The sequence below is a fragment of the Schistocerca americana genome, chromosome 3, assembly GCF_021461395.2.
Source record: "Schistocerca americana isolate TAMUIC-IGC-003095 chromosome 3, iqSchAmer2.1, whole genome shotgun sequence".
Taxonomy (NCBI): Eukaryota; Metazoa; Arthropoda; class Insecta; order Orthoptera; family Acrididae; genus Schistocerca; species Schistocerca americana.
Window position 1 is genome coordinate 171,919,647 of NC_060121.1, and position 27,967 is coordinate 171,947,613.

The following is a 27,967-nucleotide window of genomic DNA, read 5'->3' on the forward strand; positions in this document are numbered from 1 at the left end:
TCGCTGTAATCGTCTTGAAAAATGTGGAAAAGCAATAAGAGATGGAGAGACTGGTGAGGATCAAACTACACAAAAACAAACTTTTAACATTACAGTACTACAACGAGTTCTTTGAAGCAAAGTTGAAGGAACTTTAGCTTTTGTCACTGTGTATGTTCCCGCAAGCAACGGCTTTTGCGCCAGGGGCGGCGGCTTCTGCAGCTTTTTACCTGAAGTAATAAATACGACAGTGTAACTATCACATATTTTCGTTTCACTGCACATTCATTTTTATCAAAATTCATCAATGTTATCACTGGTCGTGAAGCCAAGTAAAGAGGAGGAACTTTTATATTAACGTCGTAAGGTTTCGATAACTGCCTTTCAACAAAGGTCTGCATTTTACGTGAATCATCATGGTAAAATTTGATAATTGTTTATACGCTTGTTGGCAGCAAAAAAACATTAATTATCTCATAATCTATCTCCTTGACAGTATATTTGACATTTCGAGTTTCTTGAAGGAAGTTCAGTACCTTTCGTACTCACGAACCTACAGGCTTTTTATAACCGTTACGGCTAAAATGCACATACTTCGTGTGGAGTTCCACCCGTGAAGTTTTATATAAGGTATACGTCTGCAAATTACGTCAAGCTGATCTACTGACAGGAAGAGCGGCAGATCAGAACAAGAGAAATATCGGCTCGTTGAGTTTGTAGCCCGCCTCTAATGACAGTCCGCCCCCTCTCCCTCACCAAAAAGTTAGGGAATTCAGTGAGCACTCGGAAAAATTCTGAAGTCGGCTGTACTTGGTTATGTCATGGATCTTAGACGATCCCTCACAAGTCGCAATTGAACTAAACGTATGTAGCCGAAGTATACCATCTCTCATGGCACACTTTGAATGTATTGTAAGATGATTCCTACATGAAAATCCGAGCCTATTAAATAATTCTTAGGCTTCATCTTTCGAGATATCATCTAGGATGCAAGTCAATGACGTAAAGTATCCAGCCGTCGTATAAGGAGTAAGAGGCTTCAGGATTTTTCCGAGTGCTCAGTAAATTTCCTGGCAGTGTTTTGTATCTGAAGGGGTGGCGACGAGGAATGATACAGTATAATTACATTAAAGTACATTAATAATAATAATAATAATAATAATAATAATAATAGTGTCCTTAAGTAGTTGCATTTCATGACGATGATCGCCTGAAATAATGTTATTCCTGCGCTTCTGAGATTCTGAGATTCTTTTCCCCTACTTTTCGCCGGCTGCTCAGTTTCCTCAGCAACTGCTGCGGTCCTTTTTTCCTGGGCGACGACCGAGAACCAGTAAATCTTCCTGTTTGGTTTGTTACTCCTTTGGTGTTCAAACGGGTTGGGTGCACTTAGTCGTGTTCCCCAGCCTCGACCTCTTCCAGCATTTTTTAACCTGCCGGTTGGCACTACAGCACGCCCAGCTCTCAGCTTTAATGGAGCACTCAAGGCACACCGCCACGTTAAGGCGGCACCCAATGAAGGGATAATACGCGCAGATCCCAATAACGTGGCTTTTTCTGTCAACTACAAAAAATCACTTTACTGGGATCTGTATGCTTTAAGGGGGCTCATTTTGTTATTAGTTACACACTGCGTTCAGGAAGACCATCGGGGTTTGATGATGATCGTTTAAACGCGTTAATCCACAATAAGAACTGGCACATGTGATGAACTGTGATCACGCCACCATCATCCGATATTTGGATGTAATGGGGAAAGTTCAAACAGTGGGTGTATGGGTATCGCAGACCCTAAGCCAAAATCACAATTATCAGCGGCTGGCCATATGTGCATCTCTCCACTCTCGTGGACAACACCGACCATTCCTCTCCTATATCGTTAATGGTGACGAGAAATGATGTCTTCATGCTAACATACGGAAAAGAGAGGAATGGCTGAGCCCAAACGAAAACATCAACTCCCAGTAGAAGGACCTATGGGGATCCACGAAAGGTAATGTTATGCATCTGGTGGAACGACGACGGTATGGTGTGGTGTGCTTCAAATTGCTTCCCCTAGGTGTAACCATCACTGCTGACATTTGCCGTCAACAACTGAGACGTCTTCCAGGTGCAATCCAACAACAACCACGATGAAGACTGCGTGAAGTGATGCTACTCCACTATAACGCTTGCCCGCATCCTGTTATATTGACAAGAAAGACTATACAGGAGTTGGGATGGAACTTATTCCGCAGTCACCTTATTCAACAATTTTTCTCCCACAGATTTTCACCTTTTCCGCTGTATCGAATAACCTTCCAGAAACTTTCTTTCTGGATGAAAACGCGCTCCGAACATGGCTTGACGAGTTCTTCGCCTCGAAACCACGTGATTTCTACAGTCGCGGAACCAAAAAGTTAGCATAGCGCTGGCAGATTGTTGCAAATGATGGACACTATATTATTGGTGACTTAAGTCTGTCATGTGTACCTGTTGTGTTTATTAAGCTTACGGAAATCGCAACAAACTAAGGCATCAATCCAACAGCAATTATTATTATTATTATTACGGTGTATTGATAATTTTTACTTATGGACCGTCTGACAGCAACTGAATAAAACACAATTTTAGTGCCATACGCGTTTCGCCTTTATTTTCTGCAAGGCATCATCAGTGGCCTGGAATATGTACATATGTTAGCTATTTAATTTACATTTATGTCACTGTCTCTATAGGTCATAAACAGTTTTGATGGTTGGTATTTCCTATTAAGTACTAATGTTTTGAACTGTACTTACAGGTTGCGTGGACAATTTCTTACATATTACGCTCCTGTTGCCTTTTTTATGTTGTTGTTCTTCTTATGAATGCAACAGGAGCGTAATATGTAAGAAATTGTCCACGCAACCTGTAAGTACAGTTCAAAACATTACTACTTAATAGGAAATACCAACCACCAGAACTGTTTATAACCTATAGGCACGGTGACAAAAATGTAAATTAAATAGCTAACATATGTACATATTCCAGGCCACTGACGATGCCTTGCAGAAAATAAAGGCGAAACGCGTATGGCACTAAAATTGTGTTTCATTCAGATGCTGTCAGACGGTCCATAAGTAAAAATTATCAATACACCGTAATATAACACACAACTGAGGAAGTTGAAGATTATTATTATTATTACTAACAAGACAAGTTTGATGTTAGGAGCCGATATGTTACAGCTAAAGAACCCGAATGATCCCGACACCGAAGAGTCGAATAGCTGCGATACACTTTCCCGTTATAAGGCAAGCTTGCGTCTCCGGGCACGCCCGTGAATGGGACGGGAGGACCGCCGAGGCGTATACATAAATATGAGAAGCGAGACGGGGCCGGGGCCGGTCCGGGTCTTACCGCGCTTGACGACCTTCTTGTCGGCGTCGGCGTCCGCCTCCGAGAAGGAGGCGGCCTTGGCGAGGGATGCCTTCTTGCTCTTCTTGGCGGCGGCGGGCTGCAGCGTGGCCGCCTTGGCGTCTGCGGTGGCGGCGGGCAGCGGCGAGGCGCCGCCGGGGGGCAGCGTCGCCGCCTTCCTGCCGTTGCGCTCGCTCAGCAGCAGCTTGGCCGACGCCGAGGGCCCGCCGTCAGGGGCGGCAGGTGTCACCGTCATGGCTGCGCAAGACGCCGCACCGCGGTCAGCCGGGCTGCGCTGCGCTGACCAGAGGTGACTGGACTCTGGGCGAGGGGAAGCGGCCTGCGTCGCGCGGCGTCCAGGCAGTCTCGCCGCGGAGGTCTATCTCGCACTGGCGAGCCGCGCCCGAAAGCGGCCGCAGCGCCGCGGCCGCACCGCGATAAGGCGCCAGATAACGCCTTCTTACGAGGAGCTCGCAGGGGCCCGTTAAAGGGTACGTAGTACCCGACAAAGCAAACTTCAGATGCTACTTCTACAGACATACTCGGCAGGGCACTTCACAGTGTACGGCGGGGGGTACACCGTACTAATATTACTGATTTTCTATTTCTATTCGCGTGTTCAGCAAGGGGAAAACGCCTGTGTCCTTATTTCTCTGATCTTATTCTCACGACCCCAAGCGAGATATACGATGCTGGGAGCTTAATGACTCTACAGTCTTCTTCGAATAGACACTTCGAGGACAAAACTCATGGGACAACGATATGCTCATATACAGATGCCGTTAGTATCGCGTATAAAAGGGCGGTGCATTGGCGAAGCGGTCATCTGTACTCAGATGATTCGTGTGATAAGGTTTCCGACGTGATTATGGCCTAACGACGGAAATTAAGACTTTCGACGCGGAATGGTAGCTGGCGCTATATGCATGGGGAGTCCATTTCAGAAACCGTAGGGAATCCAATATTCCGAAATCCACAATGTCAAGAGTGTGGCGAGAACACAAAAATTTCAGGCATTACCTCGGAAAACGGACAACACAGTGGCCAACAGACTTCACTTAACGACCGAGAATAACTGTGTTTGCGCAGTTGTCAGTGCTAGAGGATAAGCAACCCTGCGTGAAATAACCGCAAAAATCGATGAGGGACGTAAGACGAACGTATCCGTTATGATAGTGCGGCGAAACTTGGCGTTAATGGCCTGTGGCAGCAGACGACAGACAGCCTTCTGCTAACAGCACGGCATCACCTGCAACGCCTCTCCTGGGCTCGTGGCCAGATCGGCTGGACCGTAGACGACTTGAAAACCGTGGCCTGGTAAGATGAGTCCCAATTTCAGTTAGTAAGACCTGATGTAGGGGTAGTGTAGCGCAGATCCCACGAAGCCATGGACACAGGTTGTCAACAAGGTACTGTGCAAGCTGGTGGCTCCACAAAGATGTGGGCTGTGTTTACATGGAATGGAATGGGTTCTCTGGTCTAACTGAACCAATCCTTGACTGGAAACGGTTATGTTAGCTGCTTGAACATCTGCGGCCATTCATGGACATCATGTTCTCACAATGCACTTTGTCACCGGGCCACAATTGTTCGCGACAATTTCGAAGAACATTTTGGACAACTCAGGGAATGGTTTGGCCGCCCAGATCACCCACCTTGAATCCCATCAAACATTTGTGGGACATAATAGACATATCAGTTCGTGCACAAAACTTTCGCAATTATGGACGGCTATACAGGCAGCATGCATCAGTGTTTTTGCAGGGACTTGAGTCCATCCCACACAGAGTTGCTGCACTAAGCTGGTCAAAATGAGTTCCGACACGATAATGGGAAGTATCCCATGACTTTTGTCACCTCAGTACTGGTTACCTAAATATATCCAACAGGGCTTCCTATTTCTTCCAAGCAATTTTATTTCAGGTCCCCGAAGATCTTTGGTACACTTCCGTATGGGCTACACCGATATTAGCAGCGTGTGTCTCAATTCTTTCGACATTTGCAATCATGCCTACTTGATAGGGACACTCTAGAATTGACCTCACTAGCGTCTTACATCCGCCAACGGCCTTGCCGCCGTGGTAACATCGGTCCCCGTCAGATCACCCAAGTTAAGCGCTGTCGGGCTGGGCTAGCACTTTGATGGGTGACTTACGGTCTGCCCAGTGCTCTTGGCAAGCGGGGTGCACGCAGCCCTTGTGAGGCAAGCTGAGGAGTTACTTGATTGAGAAGTAGCGGCTCCGGTCTCGTATACTGACATATGGCCGGGAGAGTGGTGTACTGATCACATGCCCCTCCATATCCGCACCCAGTGACGCCTGTGGGCTGAGGATGACACGCCGACCGGTCGGTACCAGTGGGCCTTCCAAGGCCTGTTCGTGCGGAGTTTAGTTTAGTTTTTAGCGTCTTACGTCCAGTTTTGTTTAAAGATTCACGGCTCTTTCTCAGAACCCTTCAAACGAATCCAAGTCTTCTATTCGTCCTCCCTGACATTGGTTTTACGTGATCGTCCCATTTCAATATTGCCCCTATATACTTAGACCACAAGGCGTGCGCTAGATGTTCACAGTTAATCGTGCGGTCAAAGAGAGCTGCAATTTATTCCACACAATTCAAATTTTATCCATGTCTCTCTACACTTTATGTGCGATATCGTTCAAGCAGTAGATTCCGCCTTTCTGGATGCCAGAAAGGTGTTCTATACTGTGCAACATTCGAATAATAAACAAGGTACGATCGTATGGATTAGTTTCTCTGATAAGCGATTGGCTCGATGAATTTATGACTAAAAGAATCCAGTCGTCAGAATGGACGGATAACGACAGAATGTAACGTTAGCAATATTAGTCGCCCCCAAGGAGGCGTAACAGAACCTCAGAATGTTCTCAATATCTGCCATATAGGGTCAGCAGCAGACTAAGATTGTTCATCAGCGATGGTTTTAATGTGTGTGTTTCTACAGTGTCTGTATCTTCACAATACAATGTTCTTCAGACATTCATGCACTGAAAATTACAGCTGTGGTAATTATTACGAAATGAATTTGAATTTTGCGAATCTATACGGATGTCGGCTGTTCGCGATACGTGAGTTTGTGGCGTGCCGGGATTTGAGCGCTGATTTCCCGCTTATAGCGAGCGGTCACTTTGACCACTTGCGCCACGCGAGCACGCTTCCAGGACAGATACAAAGTTCCATATGCAGCAGCTCTATCAAAGACCCGATTACGGCATTCGTGGGGAGCATCTGCAGCACGTCTTGCCGTCTAAATATTTTCGAGGTAAAATGAGAAACGATACGACATAAGACGAACACGGGATCCCGTAGTGTGGAAGGCGAATGGAAGTGCTGGGAAAGGACAGCACGTCTGTAAAAGAAATAGAATACAAGACGCGTGTATCACCAGTTCCAGGAGTATTATCTTTGAAGTCCGTACGTAGGCATCACTTCTGATACTGAATGAAATCGAAGACGCGCTGCTGAGGTCATAACGGGTAGGTATGTCCCATACTAAAGTGTAACAGACATGGTTGGGGAAACTTAATTGGGAATCTTTGGAGGAAAGACGACGCTGCAATCGCGAAAAGCCTGTTGGATACGTTCTGATAACAAATTTTCCAGGAAAACTGTGCTAAGTTTGCTGCCACCATCGCATATCTCGTGTACGGATTATGAGAATAAGATACCGCAGATTACGACAGGTACAGAAGCATACGGGCATTCGTCCTTCGCTCGTTACGTCAACGGAATAGGATAAAACATTACAATAAGCCTACTGGTAGGAAATACCCTTCGGCACGTACTGCACATTAGCTTGCGAAGCACGTACATAAATTATGAAGTAGAAAGAGACAGACAGCTACAGCGTACCATCTGGTGTCCATACATGTTAAACCATCGCACACTGTCATTTTGCCATTATGAAACTCAGTGTCATTCGTGTGAATTCACGTCTAAATAAACCACTGGCCAGCTGAGTTCAGATACTTCACGTTCTTGGGAAAATCTGCAGCACTAGGTCCTCTAGGCAACTACGTCTCGTCCTTCAGAGGTAACAGACTTACTGTGCCACCTTTGAAGACCGAATCTCGTGGGTGGTACACTGGTGCGATTCTCAACTGAAAAGGGAAAACATTTACAAAATATCTCCATTTTGCAGACCAGTTTCGGTGCATTATAGCTCAGTTTTCATTCCACACAATTTGCGGTTGCACAATTCGTGAACCTGAAGTCTCATTTGCCGGTTTTTAAAGGCCGTATGTATGTATTCCTTTTAGTGATAGTTGGTGGACAGTGCTAAGGTCTGACGTACGTGTAATACTTTTACAGCACAAACGAATTCTTTGCGTTAAAACTGCAACTCTCATGCTCTTACAGCGCATTACAACAATTAATGGAATCACCAACTCAAAGGTGGTCATGTCTCTCGTCTTCCTCTTACTTATCGATTAGGTCTTCCAGTTAGATGTGGAATCACCAGAGTTAAGCGAACAATCTAAATTTTTTCGCGTAAACTAAGCATTTTAAAGAATGAGACTAACTTTGTGTGCAACTGAATCCGTAGTGCCTAACTAGAGAGGACTTGGGGAGGTGGGCAAGGTTGTGTGAGCGTCTTTACATCTGTTATAGAACGCTTACTCACCGCCGCACATAAGCACAACACTCAAGGCTGAAGGAGCAGTAAACGATCATGTTTCATACTGGTCGACAATGCTGACAGAGGTGCCGGGCGCAGGTAGAACTAACGTCATCTCGTGACTAGGCACTACTACCTGCAAAGACCTGTCCAACGTTCGCTATAATTACGTAGAACCGGCGTGCGAGGGGGCGGCAAAAAACATCTTCATACTTTGCAAATGGGCGCGGCAGCTTTACATTAACGTTAGTGAATTTAAAGACTGCGAGGAGGAGGAGAGAGTGACAGTGTCAAAGGAGAATACCAAGTGCCACGCTTGCGAGTCTTTAGCTTAAAAGGTCGAGAGGACATGTCAATTACGGAGGAGGGACAGGATACTGACCGGAATGGGTTTCAAGTGTGTGTACGGGGGAGAAATGCGTTAAACAGTAATTTCTGCGATACCATTAACAGCAGTTTGCGGCTACTGTGGTACAAAACAAAAATAATGGCAAAGAAGATTACAGTTTCATGGGAATGTGAGCACTGGATTTCTGGTGGCCAGTTATTTATTTAGATGATGCTTGGATTCGTGTAATTAACTGATAAAGACGCAGAAACGTGAAAAATTGAAAGGAATTTTCACAAATATCAGTCCATCAACATTTCAGTGTTGCTAGTCTTTCAGACAAAAAAAATCAATCAATCCAATTTCTATGCATGTGTCAATGTGACAGGACAGTAGAAATAAACAACAATATGGACTTACATTAAAAGGTAAAGGGCCAGTGCAAAGGAAAATAGTTATTGAAGATCATATCAAGGAGCAAGCACGATAATTTAAATCTGTGGTATGTTGTACCATACTTAAATACATACAGCTTTACAAAACGTAGATCAAGATTGGAGGTACATATGAAAGTGTTGACACGAAATTCCGAACAAAAGATTCAACGAGAGACGCACACATATTGTAAACGCGTTGCCTTTACAGTTCTTATTTCTGGAAGTGAAAGAGTACAAAACTGAGATGTCGAGACTGATTCTAGGAGAGTAAAACAATTAAGAGACACATTTGAGTATACTGTTTTGTACAAATGAAGGTGAGAAACTTCAAGAAACTTTCTTGGCGACTTCTCCCACTGTTGAGAGGTAAAGGCTAGGTTAAAGCGGGACTGAAAATTTCCCAGCCCCGACCAGGATTCGATCCCGCGACTTCTGTGTTTCTAGACACGCTCTTTAGCACTGACCACAGCACCGACTGAGATGTAGTGTTGCTATGCAGGCCAAAAATTGCATGGACTTGTAAGAGTAGAGGAGATCTCTGCACAATCGGCAAGGAAGGGAATATGTAGCCACCAAAGACTAGAATGTGGGAAAGGATGATCGGATACGTGTTACGACATCAGGGAATAACTTTCGCGTAGGTAAGGCGTCGAAGAGGGCAAACAATGTGGGCCAGGGCAGAAATTGGAATATATTCCATAAATAATTGATGACGTTGCGTGTATGTGATACTCTTAGATGAAGAGTTTGGCATAGGAGAGGAAATCGTGGCGAGTCGTGCCAACCAAACAGGAGAGAGAGGGAGAGAGGGACTGTGTGTGTGTGTGTGTGTGTGTGTGTGTGTGTGTGTGTGTGACCAGAAAAACAAAACAAGAGAAGATTTACTCAAGGTGTGCAAAAGTTGCTAGGCCATACAGGTAGGTTTGTAACAGCAGTCATGAAGCGTGTCTCCAAAGGGCTAAGGGATATAGGAGTACCGCGAAAGTAGCCACTGGAATGGGCTTTGTTGTAGCCCAGTTGACGGAGACACTTGGCGGCGATGTGTACCCAGTTGTAGGAATATCGGACCGTACGCTGTTACTATCTCAGTCTCTTTCTAGGGCGTAAACACTGCAGTTTCTACAAACTCGCCAGTGTTTTCGACACATCGGCTATAAAAGAACCTGCTGAATTATTGTATACCATAGACGTTTTAAAATTCAGTCATGTGATGCGAACGACAGAAAGATTCCATTGTCCGACTGGCAGACAATGTGCTGAGAGCGGGATTGGGAAACAGCCGGCGCCGACCTGGCGGACGTGGGAAGCGGCCTGACGTGGGCGACTGTTCTCAGGGGGCGGCTTGCGGAAGCGGGCAGCTCCGGGCCGGCTGGTCTGCTTTCCCTCCGCAAGCCGTCCACTTTCACTGGCTGCGGAAGCGCACCCCCATGACAGGTCTTTCCTGCCACGTCACAAACCGAGCACAGGCGCGGCCGGGCCAAGCAGCGGTGGTAATGGTGGTCGGACCGTCCTCGCAAATCGCCATCAGCAGACTGACAATTCGTAAAAAGCCGCAGAGCGTCCTTGCCGCGCGAGCAGGGGCCCAGCGTAGGGCGCACCCAACCGAAGTGCACGAACCGTAGTGCGGCACCGTGGAGTGGCGTTGCGTAACGGTGAGGCAACGGCTAAAGATAGCCCCGGCGGCCACACGGTGAAGCACCTTCCTTCGGCTCGTCAGACACGCCGAGAAATGGCACTGTGTGTTACGGCCTGACAGCTCCCCCGGGGAACGACGCGAACTTGGGCGCGGCGCCCGCTACGCTGGGATGGGCTTCCGGTGAGGCGAGGCCTAAAACAGTGGCGAGACGGGCCAACCGTTCCGCGTCACCTCTGGTCGGGCGGCTAGTTCGTGTAGCGAAACCCACCTGCTGTTGTGCGGTGCGATGCGACGTGGTGTGCGCAGCGGGCGGGGCACAACCGACGCGACGCGGCACGACTCGACTGACCGACTCGACACTCCGAGAGGTCTCGGGCGACTGACGGCTAGCGGCAGCCCTACAGATGCCGCCGCGTAGCCGGTTGGCTGGCTCTCCCCTCCCTTCCAGTCCGGGGGGCAGGCCGACCCAACGACAAGGCACGGAGGACGCGTCGCGCACCGGACACGCTACACCTGCGGGCGTTCACTCGCACTCGCCAGCTGCGTCTGCACTACGCTATCCGTCTGACGACTGAACCGAGGCTCAACGCGAGCTACTGCACAGACATAGGAGTAAATAGGCGCAAACACCTATACTAACACTGTCCACAGTTGTCATCTCAGCCAGTTCCCGACAGCAGGTGGAATGGGTATTTGTTCGGCCTCAAGACAACCTGGTGTTGCCCACTCCTCCCAGTTGGGTGGTGGTCGGGAACGACTAGACTGATTTCGAGGCGAGAAAATCCCCTATGACGGCCGGTGTTTTCCCAATAATCATGGGAAAGTTAAGCTCTGAAGATCCTGCGAGAAAGCAGCCCTTTACAGAAATGCTATAAGCATGTGACCTCTGGCATACAAGTTGCTTTTTCCTGATTGTATTTCAGAAGTGAGGGGTGGGGTGTGTGCGTGGGGTGGGAGGCCGGTTGCTAGGAGGAGGAAGAGGAGTAGGGGGGAGAGAGTGGGGCTGGTAGTGATGCGTCGTAAGATCACCTATTTATTGGAGTGTGGAAAAGCGAGAGATTCGGAAAATGCGTTTCCCATGCACGATGGTGGATTTTGGGTTGAACTTGCAGCTGCCCTGCAGAGGAGTGTTTCGCGTGCAAGTACGGGGTGTTCAAAAAGTCTCTCCGCAGTGCCGTATGATTGTTAGCCGCGCGTGCCGTACGATTGTTCGCCTGCCTTGGTTACTTCCCTTCAAGTGGGGGACACTTTCAGCATTTAATGTGAAGATTTATATGTAAATGAATATTCAATAAATTAATAACTTGTATTTCACCGAGTTTCATTCCGGTATATTCACTACGGCATATGTCATGCGCGGCTAACAATCATACAGCACTGCGGAGAGACTTGTTGAACACCCCGTATTTCAGTGTGCAGACCCGTTCCATCAGATCGCAAAACCTGTAACTAAACCGACAGTGGCGAGGTTTTATTGAAACACATCAGCTGCATCTGTTTCCGTGAAACCTGTGTCATTTGTGAGACTTTTTCCATCTACATCTACATGCCTACTCTGCAAATCACATTTCAGTGCCTGGCAGAGGGTTCATCGAACCACCTTCACAATAATTCAGTTATTTCACTCTAGAACAGCGCACGGAAAAAACTAACACCAACATCTATCCGTGCGAGCTCTCATTTCCCCTATTTTATTATGACGATCGTTTCTCCCTATGTAGGTCGGGGTCAACAAAAATTTTCGCATTAGGAGGAGAAGGGTTGTGATTGAAATTTCGTGACAAGATCCCACCGCAACGAGAAACACCTTTGTTTTAATTATGTCCACCCTAAATCCTGTATCATGTACATGACGCTCTCCCTTATTTCTCGCTAACACAGAAAGTTCTGCCTTTCTTTGAGTTTCACGATGTACTCCATTAATCCCATCTGGTAAGGATCTCAACCGCACAGCAGAACTCCAAAAGAGGCTGGACAAGTATAGTGTAGGTAGTCTCTTTAGTATATTTGTTGCATCTTCTAAGTGTTCTGCCAATAAAACGCAGTCGCCCTCCCCAAAACCTTTTCTATGTGTCTGTTTTCAATTTAATGAAATTCCTACATATTTAGCTGAATTTACGGCCTTTAGATTTGATTGATTTATGGTGCAACAAAAAGTTTAAAGGATTCATTTTAGTATTCATGTGGAGAACCTCACACTTCTCATTATTTACAGTCTACTGGCAATTTTCGCACCATGCATACATATTTCCTGAATCGTTTTGCAATTGGTTTTGATCTTCTGATAACTTTACTAGACGATAAACGTTTTACTCGGTAACTCTGCGCCAGTCACTACACAATGTGACTTCTCTGACAGGAAATCACGAATCCAGTCGTATAATTGAGACGATATTCCCTAAGCACGCAATTTGATTACAAGACGCTTCTGAGACATTGTATCTGAAGTCTTTCCTTTACTCACACAACTCTGCCTTTTTTTTGTGCTGGTGGTGCTGGTCGGGGGGGGGTCTGACTATCGTCTGGAGTCGTTAGGAGTCAACTGGTAGCGGTGTATGAGCTGTTGACGGTATACACAAACTCTAGTCCGGTGGTCGGATTTTGGTACCTTTGTGTGAACTGTCGCGATTCCTGCAGGGCTTTCATTATTGATATCATATTAATAAGAGTTTAACGCTGTCTCGCGGCTTAAAGTGAGGCTGACGGCCCATATATCGATTGATTTGACAGTGTCGCCGAGTAGAGAATAAGCCCGGGTCAGCCTAACAAATGTTTCCAATTTCAGTAGGCAAAGCAGCACACAGCACGTCGCCAAGAGTGCATCAATGGTTGCCGCGGCAGCCAGAAGGATTTGGTCCGACGCTGCGTTAACTCCGATGCACAGACGAAACGAGCATTTCACGCAAACACAGTAAACATTCACTACCTGTAATACTAACTACCTCCTACGGTAATAGCTATCTTTCTGTCTAGGTTTGTGAAAAAATTGTCACCATGTTGCGAGATTTTTCTAGTCAAGGAAAGAGTTCATTTGACAGCTGCCCGCGGTTTCTTCTTCTTCTTCTTCTTCTTCTTCTTCCCTTGTCGCCTTCCAGACGATATACAGTGAATTAAAATGACTTCTTTAAATGATTTAGTGAGTTGTTCCAACTACTGTAAACTAACATATTCCCTTTATAACGAATAAATATTTGCAGTTCGTATTACCACTATTATATGCAGTCATAATAGGAGCAAAGATGTATATGGCAATTAACGATTCTTCTGTAAAATACTTGGAAAACGGTCTGAGGTCGAAACTGTCGAATCGTACATCAGCAAATAAATAATTTTTTAGTAGAAGGAATCACAAAATCATTTAAAAAATTCGTCGCAGCTGGGGACCCTATTGCAATGAAGATTATAAAATGGCTTCATTTTTTTAAGGGGATTGTTAATGGGAAGACAGATTACCATAGTTTTCTGACATGGTGCCAATATGCCATATTGTCCATTATATCGTAAAGAGGAAATAAATTAGAAATAATTACTATTTATAGAACAGTTCGTTACGTGTCTGTTTTTAACTAATAATTCATGGAGTTAGCTGTTGTTGCGTCCCTTGTCTATGGAGTCATGCTCAAAAAATTTAGCTATATCAGGTAAAGGTACAAGAAGGAAAGCAGACAGCGGGGCAACTAATACCAGAGACCGTAAAGTAACAAGCAGTATGTATAGGCAGCGATCCAAAGAGGGTCACATAAAACTGCAAATGGTGTGCAGATCTTACGAGCGAACATAACTTTACCATGATGTGTCACTGCCAAGTAACACGGCTCGCTGAAACTTGGATCACACATAGAACTGCTACGGTATAGTACAGAAGGTAAGTGAAATAAATACAGAATGAGACGAAGAGAAATGACACTTTTATTCAAAGACAATAACCACACAAATCACCGCGACTCATGATAGTTCCCTGGAAATCACTAAAGCCGCCAAATGGTTCTTAACAGGGTGTGTAATCAACACGGACGGTAGCGCGGGCTCTGCAACGTGCTTCCATCCTGGCCAGAAGATTGGTAAGTAGTTCTTGTGGCAGGTCCTTCCATTCCCCCGGCAGTGCAGTTGACAGCTGTTGGATGGTCGTTGATGCATATGGACACGCTCCAATACGTCTTCCCAATGTATCCCACACGCATAATTCTCGCATTTGTCAGCTCTTGCACTCTCCAGAATTGTGTGGATGATGTTTTTCCGAAAATCTGATAGTGTATCACCAGTCTCCTACATTCTACACACCAACGTGAATAGTCGCTTAGTTGTTTCCCCCAACGATTTTACAAATTCCCATGGAGTGTCATAGATCCCTCCTGCCTTATCTGCTCGTAAGTCCAGCAAAGCTCTTAAATTCTAATACTAGATCCCCTATCTCTTCCCTGTCTACTCCTAGTTCTTCTTCTATCCCGTCATGAGACAAGTCCTTCCCTTCACAGAGGCCTTCAACGTACTCTTTCCACCTCTCCTCTGCATTTAACAGTGGAATTCCCATTGGACTGTTACAGCACTTGCTCGTAATTTCACGGAATGTTGTTTTCTGCATGTTCGTCAGTCCTTCCGAATCATTTCTTTTTCGATTACTTCACATTTTTTATGTAGCCATTTTGCCTTAGCTTCCCTGCACATCCTATTTATTTCATTCCTAAGAACTTGTATTTCTGTATTCCTAAATTTCCCTGCGCATTTTTGTACTTTCTTCTTCCATCGATCAAATGAAGTATTTCTTTTGTTGCGCACGGTTTTTTCGTAGTTACCTTCCTCATACATATGTTTTTCTTTCCTGCTTTTGTCATTGCCCTCTTTAGAGATGTCCATTCTTCTTCAACCGAACCGCATACTGAGTTATTCATTACTGGAGTATCTATAGCCTCGAAAATCTACAAGCGCATCTCTTCAGTCCTTAGTACCTCCGTATCCCACTTCTTTGCACCTAGATTCTTCCAAAAATGGTTCAAATGGCTCTGAGCACTATGGACCTTAACTGCTGTGGTCATCAGTCCCCTAGAACTTAGAACTACTTAAACCTAACTAACGTAAGGACATCACACACATCCATGCCCGAGGCAGGATTCGAACCTGCGACCGTAGCGGTCGCGCGGTTCCAGACTGTAGCGCCTAGAACCGCTCGGCCACTTCGGCCGGCTCTTCCATACTAGCCTCTTCAACTTCAGCTTATTCTTCATCATTACTAAACTGTGATCTGAATCTGTATCTGCTCCTGGGTACGCCTTTCAGTCCACTATCTGATTTCAGAATCTGTCTGACCACGAGTTAAACCAGCTGGAATCTTCTCGTATCTGCCGACCTTTTCCAGATATACATCCTTCTGTTGTAAGTGTTGTACAGATTATTCGTTATTACTTGCTGAAATTTGTTGCAGAACCCTATTAGTCTCTCTCCCCTGCCATTCCTACTACCAAACCCCTATCCTTCCGCAATCCTTTCTTCTATTCCTTCCCCTATAACTGCATTCTAGTCCTCCATGGATACTGGATTATCATCTCCCTTTATTTACTGAATTACCAGTTCAATATATTCATACACTTTCTCCGTTTTCTCTTCTGGTTGTGACGTTGGGCGGTATACCTGACCTATTGTTGTTGGCGGTAGTTCGCTGTTGATTCTGATGCGAGCAACCTTATCACTGAATTGCTCACAGTAACTCACTTTCTACTCCACATTCCCTATTCATAATTAGTTCTATTCCTGTTGCTCCACTTCTGCTGCTGCTTCTATTACCATTTACTCATCTGACAAGACATCCTTGTCTTCTTTCCATTTCGCTTCACTGACTATACCTGGAATTAGCCTTTGAATTTCTCTTTCCAGATTTTCTCCTTTTCTTACTAAGTTCAGATTTCTGACATTTGAAGCTCCGACTCGTAGAACGTTATCCTGTCGTTGGTTATTCCATTTTTTTTTTCTCGTGGTCGCCTCCCCCTTGGCAGAACCCTTCTGGAGATCCGAATGGGGGACTAGTCCAGAATCTTTTGCCTATGGAGAGATCATCAGTATACCTCTTCAATTACAGGTCCCATGTCCTGTGGATACACATTACGAGTCTTCCCTGCAGTGGCTTCCATTACCTGCTGCATCCTCATGCTGTTGATCATTGTCGATTCTTCCGCCTTTTAGGGGCAGTTTCCCACGCCAAGTGCAAGGGTGTGTCCTGAAACTCCGTCCTCTCCTCCGTCCTCTTTGACAAGGCCGCTGGCAGAACGAGGGTGAGTTCTTATACCGGAAGTCTTCGGCCGCCATTGCTGATGGTTTTTATTCAAACTTTAAGCAGTGGCGATGTTCGAACCCGCGACCTAGCATGTTTTGATTAACAGTCAAAGACGCTACCACTAGACGATGTAAGGTGTACTGTGTCACAATAACGCTGACCAGTGAGTACCATAACTGGACCACCAAATCCACCATGTTGGGCTATGTTTCGTGGGGCATCTCTTGCCATGATGGTACGTCTAGTATCACTACATAATCTGCTCACATCTGAAAAATGCGCACGGCCCCACTCTTCCTTGGTTCAGTCCTTATGCTCCTGGCACCATCGGAAATCTTTGAACACGGTACACTCATCAGTTACCGTTATTGTGACTCTGTACTCCTTCCCCACGTGCGGCTGTTCAGGTGTGCATTCGCCCCGACTTACTTTTATGGATGACAATGCGCGACTGTACCGAACTGTGCAGGTGGGGGAGCTCTTGGAACTACAGGACATTCTTCAAATGGACTGGCCTCAGACTTAAACCTCATAGAGCACGTTGGGGACAAGTGTAGCAGCACTTCCACATGCGCTAATCCCTAACCGAAAGTTATCAACCACGCTGGTGGAGGAATTGAACGCCCTACCACGAAGTCATAATCAACCTTGTGGCCAACATGCGAGCACGTTGCATTGTATGTACTGCCGTCCGTGGTGATCACACACCCATTAAGAACCATGTACCGCGTTTTGTAATGTACAGGGAACAATCCTGAATCGCGGTGTCTTCGATGTAATTATTGTCTTGGAATAAAAGTGTCATTTCCGTCCGCCTCATTGTATATTTCTTTAAGTTACTTTGTGTTCTATATTGTAGCTGTTCTATGTATGGTCCAAAGTTTCATCGAGCTATGTTACTTAGCAGTGACATGTCATGCGAAAATTACTTTCGACCTTAAGTTCTGTACACCAGGGTAGCTGTAGCAGGAACAGGTTCTGCGCTGAGATGCTTTTGAACAATCCCGAGGAAATGAAATTCACCCACTATGACGTGGCTTACAGAAAACCCATCCCATCAATTATTGTGTAAGACAACGGCAGACTTAAAAGTCGGCGGCGTGTTTCCTCACGGGTTCGTTTGCTGAGGACAACCGAGTTTCCGAGAAGTTTCCTGTTGAAATTCTGAGAGCGCATTTTCCTAGAAGACTTGAGCTAATATATTACTTCCTTCTAAGTATATCTGACGAAATGGTTACGATGGTAACAACATAGAAAATCTAGCTCAAATAGAGACTCACCGATTGTCACTCTTCCCTTGCGCCATTCAGGAGGGGATAAGTAACAGATGTGTCCGAAGTAACCCGCTCCCCCTTTTTCCGAAACAACACTGTAATGTGGCTTGCGGATATAGAGACTGTTCCGAGGGAACGGTTCTGCGTAGGACGCTACTTCTTATTACTTGTCGCATACACTTTGTACACGATACGTTGTCTAAAATAAGCTCAGGTTCAGTGAAATTCAAAGAGCTCGATCACGTCACGCACGAAATCTTACTAATCTTCAAGCCTTGGCCAACATTCAGACTCAGACTACCTGAATATCTGAAAGGTGTCCTACACTGTACGACACCGCTGACGTACAACCAAGATACAGACACATAGTATCACCATGTGGCACGAATGGCAACGAGCGCAGCCAAATGGCTGCGCATATAAAATCAATTTAGCTGCAGTCACACACTGACGCAGCTAAGCATAGCTTTAATACATTTCGAATACATTTAGTCACGAGAGTTACAGGCTTCGTATATTTCCGCTTACACATCTTCATCGTAACACAGGGCTAATTTACGACACGCAGAGCAGTGTATCACAGCCAACGGAGGAGCTGCCTTCAACTCTGCGATACAGATAGCAGGATTTGCGGTACTAAATTATTCCAGTTAAGCTGGCAAGTCAGACAGGAGATAAGCAGAAATGTCAGGGCCACAAATATACTGTATTAAGAGAGTGATGTCAGAAAGTGGAGCTGTCCAAGATGGACCAGATGTGCAAATCCGAATATGATGGTTTGGTTTTCATTATTCGATAAATCAGCTCCAATGTGGTACAACATCGCGCGCGCGCGCGCGCACACACACACACACACACACACACACACACACACACACACACACACACACACACACACAAGTACCAAAGAAATTAATATATGCATGCGTATCCAAATAACGACATAAGTAAACAGGCAGAAGACAGCGCTGAGTTCGGCGACGTCTATATAACACAAGTGCCTGGCGCAGATCGGTTACTACTGCTACAATGGCAGGTTATCAAGAATTAAGCTAGTTTGACGTGGTGTTACAGTCGGCGCACGAGCGATGTTACATAGCGATGTAGTGAGGATTTTCCCGAACGACCATTTCACGTGTGTACCGTGAATACCAAGAATCCGGTAAAACATCAAATCTCAAGACATCGTTGCGACCTGAAAAAGATCCTGCAAGATCGCGACCAAGGACGACCGAGAAAATCGTTCAACGTGACGGAAGTGCAACTTTTTCGCAAACTGCTGCAGATTTCAATGCTGGGCCATCAACAAATGCCAACATGCGAGCCATTCAATGAATCATCGATGTGGGCGTTCGAGCCGAAGGCCCACTCGTGCACACCTGATGACTTGACGACACAAAGCTTTACGCGTCGCCTGGGCCCGTCAACACCGACATAGGTCTGTTGATGTCTGGAAAATGTTGCCTGATCGGACGAGCCACGTTTCAAATTTTATCTAACGGGTGGATGTGTACGGATATGGCAACAACCTCATGAATCCATGGACTCTGCATGTCAGCAGGGAACTTTTCAAGCTGGTGGACGCTCTGTAACCGTGTGGGGCGTGTGCAGTTTGAGTGATATGGGGACTCTGATACCTCTAGATACGACTCTGATAGGTGAGACATACGTAAGCATCCTGTCTGATCACCTGCATCCATTTATGTCCTCTGTGAATTCTGACCGACTTGGCCACTTCCAGCAGGACAATGCGACACCCCACACGTCCAGAATTGATACAGAGTGGCTCCAGGAAACCACTTCTGAGTTTAAACACTTCTGCTTGACACCAAACTCCCCAGACATGAACATTATTGAGCATGTCTGGGATGCCTTGCAACGTGCTGTTCAGAAGAGAGCTCCACCCCCTCGTACTCTACATATTTATGGAGAGTGCTGCACGATTCAACCCTCCAGCAGTACTTCAGATACCCTATACGGTATTAGGCAGGTGTACCAGTTTCTTTAGCTCTTCAGTGTACACTGTCCCAAAGTGCACATATTCCAGGCCACTGAAGATGCCTTGCAGAGAATAAAGACGAGACACATATGGCACGTATTCTGTGAGGGTGTTGCGCGGTATGAAGACAACTTGGTGAGAGGTGCCTTGCGATATGCGAGACAAATAGTGTGTTTTGCCGCCGCCGTCAATTATAATCTTTTATCTCAGTGTCAGACAAAATTAATGTTATGGCGCATTATCAACTGTGCATTCACGTTTAGACACCAGGACAACGTCGAGTTTGGAGAAGTTTACGTTGAATATGATACAGCATAATAAGCAACAGAATGTTACGAGGGTTGCCCAGTAAATAATGCCCCATATTTTTTTTCTCCAGAAGTATTTATTCCACAACAATCAAATTTACATATGTGAAAGACTGATGTTTTGTCTACTTGCTTTATTTTTCCACATAATCTCCTTCAAGTTCGACGGCCTTTTTCCAGCGAGACACAAGAGCGTGTATTCCCTGCCGGTAAAAATCTGTACTCTGCCTACGGAGCCAGGTTGTCACTTCGTGAATCACTTCTTCGTCATCGGCAAAACGTCTTCCACGAATGAAATTCTTCATTGGCCCAAACAAGTGAAAGTCTGAAGGAGCCAAATCGGGGCTGTAGGGTGGATGGGGTAACACTATCCAACCCAGTTTCGCGATGTGTTCACAAGTCCTCAAACTTGTGTGAGGACGAGCGTTATCATGCTGAATCAAAACATCCTGTGGGTTAGCATGAGGCCCAAGGCGCCGGAAGCGCTGCTTAAGTTTGTCTAATGTTTTGACATAAGCCTCTGAATTAATGGTACTGCCTTTTGGCATCACATCAATGAGAATTACGCCCTCGCAATCCCAAAACACAGTCATCATGACTTTTCCGGCTGAAGGAACTGTTTTGAATTTTTTCTTCTGTGGAGAATAAGCATGACGCCATTCCATCGATTGTCTTTTTGTTTCGGGCTCAAAATGATGCACCCAAGTTTCATCACCTGTCACAATCCGTGACAAAAAGGCCTCCCCGTCAACGTGAAAGCGTCGCAACAAATCGAAAGAAATGTCTTTTCTTTGGGATTTGTGATCGACAGTAAGACACCGAGGAACCCATCTTGCACACACTTTTGAGTATCCAAGCTGATTGATAATCACATCCACACTTCCTTTGCTTACTGACAACTCCAGTGCCAATTGTCGAGTCGTAATGCGTCGATCCCGTCGAATGAGAACATCAGCCCGCTGCAACATGTCAGGCGTGACAGCCGTGGGAGGCCTTCCCGACCGCGGCAAATCTCGGAGCTCCGCAGCACCGCCCTCTGATGCTTTCACCCTCTGTGCCCAGCGACCAACAGTACTCCTATCGACTGCAGATGTTCCGTAGACTTTGCACAAGCGTTTATGAATATTGCCCACGGTTTCTTCCTCTGCTACGAGAAATTCAATCACTGCACGTTGTTTATGACGGATGTCACCTGCAGACGCCATTTTAGAACATTCCTACACCACCGCTCTCTGTCGGAGGAAATTGAAACTTTGCGTACACACGCGGGAAACTTCAAATAACTCGCACCTAAAGTGTCACTTTTCTAATATTTTTTATTTCGGAGAAAAAAAATATGGGGCATTATTCACTGGGCAACCCTCGTATTTTTAATGACAAGAATCAGGAATGCCTTCACACATTATAAGCATTTTGTTTATGATTATACCACAATATTTTTCGTTAGTACTGGGAGACGGGGGAGGATTGGGGGGGGGGGGGGGGAGGGGAGGAACGAAATATGCAATTAACACTCTGTAGATCCGAAACGGAAAGCAACTACTGACAGACCAAAAAAGGCTAATGACGACTCTTACCACAAACACCGAGAATGTGACGTATGATTCTACAGTGCAGTACATTTGCCTCTACAATTGGGCACCTTGAAATTTATTAATTACCATCCTCTGGAAGTTTCTCGCGAACGCACTGACAATCAAGACTCGAAGCCTGCACGGGCTACAGTATCGTGGTTAACCACAATAGTCGACCAGCTAGTAGCAAGAGGAAATTAGACCTCATCTGGAGGTGGCATATCTACAGTGGTTCTTCCCGCGCTCTATTCTCTCATGGAACAGAAAACTGAGGAAATTGCAGAGGAACCCGAGCCATCGCCCACCACTTACCGTGAGGCTGATTGGGGAGTACAGACAGCTACCAGCTTGGCTGATAGCTGTCTCGGTCCTGTGGTCCACGCAGGCTTAGTGTCTTTATTGGTATTGTGCTTGCTAGTTCGATTATCGGCGGTCTCTTAACGGTGCCGAGGTTAGGATTTGAGCACAACGAATTTGATTACAATTTTACGGCTGAGCTGCTTATAGTCTATACTGCTATAAAAATCGGCAACAGATTGTGAGTTATGTTGATCAGCTATTCCTTCGTGACACTCGTGTAGGATATACGTTTCACTTGGATGGAAGTTAGTCGGAACAATATTCTTCAGAGCCACGCCACGGCCTGTTCTGTTCGCGACGTGAGAAGCTACCACCGCAACTTTTTGCAACTGCAGCAAAACCTGATTTTTCGGCACGTAACAGCGCAGTAGTTCCTATACAGCGGTGAGAGGCCAGCGCTACGGAGGAGCAGCCCACGTCAGCGCCACTTCCCAGTCGGCGTGAGCCCCCTTACAATTCCAGGAATGGTTTGCACGGACCGGTTCGCAGCATTATACCGCCGGCCTGAGAGTGCGGTACATTCTACGAAATGCGTCTCGCCTGTTTTCTTCCCCACACATTAACCTCCTGGGCACCTATCACCTCCACATACAGCAACATCCTAGAAATTTTCCATTGCTCGCCAATCATGAATGATTTGATAAGGTGAGTAGCACTACGTGGTTGTTCAGCGACAGTAGGCTATCGTTGTCTACAGGATTACATCGACTATGGATTGTCTAAGAACAGGCGGGAAGATTTGGATGAAATTTCCAATGGCTGTAATGAACGGCAGGTCTTTATACTCGTAAACATGGATAACTGCTCGCTAATGCATCAATTAAAGAGAAAGCCACGATAGTAAACGAATACAAGCTGAAAAAAATAGATGAAGCTGTCATCAGTTCGAAGATTGTTTTGAAGGCCACACTACTTTACTAGGCACGGCTCTGTTGGAGATGGTGTGCCCTCGTCTTCCTCTGACCTGTGAACTGACTTAGCCAGCCAATTATAGCAGAATTAGTTTATCGTGCACTCCCAATTGCGTTGCAGCTTGGCATTTTCAACATCAACGAACACCGTCGTACGTGGAAAAAACAAGTTACGGGCAATAATCCCAGAACTGACCGGGAACTGAACCTGACAGTGATTCATTGTTTTGCGCTTTACGACCTACCCAAGGTTTACAAACAGGACCGCGCAAATTGCGACGCGACGCGACTGGGACGCGACACGCGCCTGCGCCAGGTCGCGCGGCGTTGCGGTTGAGGCACAGTTTCTCGCGCCGCGCGTCGCGCTTGCCTCGCTAGCACCGTGGGAAATTTGAGGCGGGGAGCGGAAAAGTAGCCCGGCCATATGCTCACATCGGAACGGCGCATATGAGCAGTGGTAATATTGCCCATACGATAAATTTTGCCTTACTGTGTACTGAATTTTATTGCCTTTGGGTAGTGTTTCGTTTTTTGCCATTTAAACGCTCAAGCTTTCTTCGTTAGCACGTTATACTTTTCTGTTATATACATCTGCATAGTTTTGTTTTGTTTTTCTTCTGTCAAGAAAAATGTATAGTTCAGTAACTGATGAGCCATTGGCCGCTGGAATTGCACCGTATGCCTCCGCGATGTTTTCAGATCGCAAGAAGGGACAGAGGGTAGTGAATAAGGAAGCAGGGAATATTATAAAATCATGTGATTAAGAATCAAAGCAGGAAAGTAAAGCAAGGTTATCTTCTCGCTGCCTAGTAAGCTAGCGTATCTGTACGATCTGTTACAAAAATTTAGAAAGGGATAATCTCCACAGGTGTGATCCCTTTGTGCTTCTGGTAAAAAGCGTCCAAGATCTGAAGTATAGAAGTTTCACTGTCATTACTTTGATGTGGATATAATAATGTAATACGACACACTGTACTACATCCATGCACACAACATATTTCCACTGCAAGCTAGAAACAGTCGAAAAGCAGTCACAAATAACAATGTTTTAATTGGTTCGCCGTGATGAGAAAAAGCATTTCAATTGTTGCATGGACATTATCAGCATTAATAAACTAATTATACAACAAGAGGCTACACAAATGAAGAAAATGGTCGGTATTATTACGAAAGTAGGAATATCCTAAAAGAGTGTTATGATTAGATATATTTAATTTGTTGAAATGTGTTGCTGACAAAGGGAGATCTACTTTCATGACAATGTTTTTCGAACTCCATCTCACAAGGCACAAATGGCTAGCTTGTGCATTCCTGTCGCGCGCATTATCCTTCGCTGCTGACAATACACTGACCATTGTGTTGTGCGACAGATCAATTGTTTATTTTCTCAATAACAAATACTTTATTCGCGATCACGCATTGTCAGTTTGGCAAGCCCTAGGTGAGTAAACAGTATCTGGCATGTGCCTATCATTCCGCCTGAAGGAACGCTCGTCATTATTTTAATACTGCTCAGATCAAGAGAAGAAATAAAATCATTTGCTAAGTTTCCATTCCAGTCGCTCAGTGTTAAAAATACGATGGGTTACGGGGATTCTACCAAAATTCCAACAGAATTGCCAATCTGTTTTTTTTGTGAGTTGTTAACCTTTTCTCATTCGAAGAAGCATCACCATTTATGAGTAAAGGCTACACTTCTCTTGGTGACTGGTTTAATTGTACTTCCTTTGTCACAATGTAATTTTCCAAACTCATCTCACAGCAGCTATTGAGACAGAATTCCGAAACGGAGGGCCTCATTAAACAAGTAATTGGCAATCACAGAGCTCAACAGCTTACGAAAAACCTCATTCTATCGGTTTGCAGTAACATAAAAGAAGAAATTTCATGTTTATTTTCATACTAGGAAGCTCTTGTTTCGCTAGCTGTTGATAACTCTTAAAAAAATTACAGTCACTGGAGTGAAATAAATAAAAAAAAAGCAGTATAAGTAGTGATATATCGCCATAGATAAGAAAGTTCCGTGTGATTAATAATTGGCAGAACACTCTCCTCCTTGTGTGCTATCATTCGCCAAACTTTCGTTTCGATGCCTCGAGCGGTTTAGGAGATAAGAGAGATGTTCGAGTATTTCATTCTCGCGGGCGTGAGATCTGAAGTGAGCGCGCTACATGGGATCCATTTTCTCGAGATCGGAGGCAGATAGAGATCTTCTCCCAAGTCTACACAAAAATTCAGCATGTTAGCTAAATTTCATACGCAGCATATGGTGTAATAAGCACCAAACGCAAAATCATAGCGACCCCTAATTTTCGTTGCAAACTTTTTGAGTTTTGCGTAGTGTGTTACTAAAATGTGTACATCACAATAAGAATGGTCATTAGCGAGGTGATGGGCACTTCGTCACGAAGCTGACATATAACGCTACAAGTAAGGCAAAAATCATATATTTTCAGAGAATAGTTTCTGTAAAATCGTTTGAGAAAGATAAGAGGTTGCGCGCGCTTCGGTTCTGTCAGCGCAGAGCGTCGCCAGTCGGCGCGTGCGAAGTATGGTGTACGCGTCTGCCGACTACCTCGAGCACGTCACATCGTGTATATTTTTCGGGCGAATACTAAGACGATACGTGCAATGGGACGAACATTTAAAATCAATATAAAGGAAGGCGAAAGGAGGATCTGTTTTTGTTGAAGGGTGTTGGGATAACGGCAGTGCATTTGCAAAGGAAGGATCATACAAGACGCTAGTGCGACCAATTCCAGAAGACCGCTTAAGCGCTTTACGTCCTTGCCAAGTAGGTATCACATTAGGCGTCGAAAGAATTCGGAGAAACGCTGCTCAACTCGTTAAGGCTCGGTGTAGACCATATGGAATTATAACAGATTCACGAGGAACGTAAATGGGGAATCTTTGGAAAAGGGCGACGTTGTTCTGGCGGTACCTTGTTCGACAAATTTAAAGAACTAGTTTCCCAGGACGATTAAAGAGAATAAGATGAGAGAAATTAGGAGGGCGTACAAAGACATAGAGAAAGTTTTCTTTCTTTTTTTCACGCGGTCAATAGGCGTATGGAAAATTGGTGGTACTGCTACGTCTCTCCGCATCGTTCACTAATCCGATCGAGACCTGCGGCTAAATACCTCGTTTTGTTTATCATGATGTGTTACCCATATCTTCCTCCCTTTCCTCAGGCATTGTTAATAAACATTACTTTCTCCGAAACGTATTAAGGGACATAATGAGTACAATGCATATGTGACCAGGCGTCTATTTCCTACGTTACTGCTATTTATTTTCAAATAATTTTAATATTGTGACCCACGAGCTATTCACAGATCCTGCAAAAAAAATCCCGCCGTTTGTTTTCAATGATGTTTTGAATACCTAAAAAATTCAGCAAAGTTTTTAAATCAATGAGATCACAGTCGCTAGCTGCAACGTTAGGGCTGTGGTTGTACGATCAGTCACGCTTCGTCCGCAGTTTCGCTCACGTAAAGAGCGGTGAGTAAGGTATGCACTATCCGACGGTAGCGATTTATCGAACTGAATACGTCGTGACTAATCTCTCTCTCTCTCTCTCTCTCTCTCTCTCTCTCTCTCTCTCTCTCTCTCTCTCTCTTTCTCAGTGTCCATTTCTTCTTCGTCCTCCTCCATTTCCTCCTCATCCCCCTTTCTGCCCCTTCCTTCTATGATATTACTGAATTAGATTCACTCTGAGAAATTGTTACACTGCCACATCGCGATGTGCGTAAGACCCCAGTCCAAATCAGTGTTTGTCACAAATTTTCATTCGCCACAACAAACACTATAGCACAGGTTCAGCTTTTGTGAAAGATTATCTCTGATACCTTCCACGGTGGGTTCGTACACACGGAAGGTTTTGACGAAAGAAAATGGAGATCGAATGGAATGATGTTCGTGTACAACTGTGATGGATAACAACCAGGATCTCCAAACTTCAATTCTCTACAAATTCCTGTCTAAGCGCACACATGATTTCTGTTATCATCTCGTACTTATCGAACCGACTGATAACCAGCCTAATAAAACGCCTCTACATTGTTGCGTTGTCTTCCTCACATTCGACTGGTAGGGATGCCAGACCACTCTTAACTATACTCACGAATGGGTCGCACACGCGTTGTGTACGCGATTCGCTTTCCCATAGGCCTCCCAACACATTGAAGTCGGCCAACCGCCTTCTCGACACGTGACCTTATGTGCTCGTTCTGTTTCATGTCGTTTCGCATCATCACCAGATACTGAACCAGTGAAGTAATATACCATTAACACCGTATTCGAACATTTCAGGAATGTCTGTCCTACTCATCCGCACTGCATTACACTTATCCACATTTGCACGTCACCCGTCGCGATAAAATAAAAATTATGTCCAAGTCACTTAACGACGATACTTTCTCTCACACAGTACCGTTATCAGCAAGTCTCACATTGCTGCACACTCTATTTGACAGATCGGTTATGTGTATGGGTAATTGGGACGGTCCTATCATATTATCCTGATGTTCTCCTGCTAGCGTCACCCTGCCTGCATCGGATTAACCTGAAGTTTCTACGCACGGGCAGAAATTGTGAACAGAATGGTGATGATACCGTCAGCGGCTGTGTAACAGATTTTGCCCTGTTTCGTAAAACTGACAAGATTCCTGAACGCTATGGGCGAATTTTTCGGTCACTGCTGAGAAACAAAGCAGTATTATTTCGCAGATGTGCCCTAAACCCCAATAATCAGCCCACGGTTATGGTAATACGTGGTTCTTCGCTTTTTAATCAGTGCCACTCACATGAAACTCCAGTTGCACTGACAGCAAGCAGATGGGATTAGCTTTGCTTGTAGACATTTGAGTTCAGTTTTCTTCTG

General features: G+C 45.3%; 1 protein-coding gene across 7 annotated transcripts in view; it reads right to left on the reverse strand.

Annotated features, from left to right (window-relative positions):
* Nucleotides 1–27,967, reverse strand: part of LOC124605610 (actin-binding LIM protein 2) — a 345,173-nt gene that overhangs the window by 234,136 nt on the left and 83,070 nt on the right. For 5 of the 7 annotated variants that reach the window (XM_047137409.1, XM_047137411.1, XM_047137408.1 and 2 more), the window contains exon 2: nt 3,361–3,615. The exons of 1 other annotated variant lie outside the window; for it this stretch is intronic. In XM_047137409.1, coding sequence (XP_046993365.1) covers nt 3,361–3,615 — 255 coding nt within the window. Of the gene's footprint in view, nt 1–3,360; nt 3,616–10,662; nt 10,772–27,967 lie in introns of those variants that run through there. One more of the 7 variants, XM_047137410.1, reaches the window with a different exon arrangement.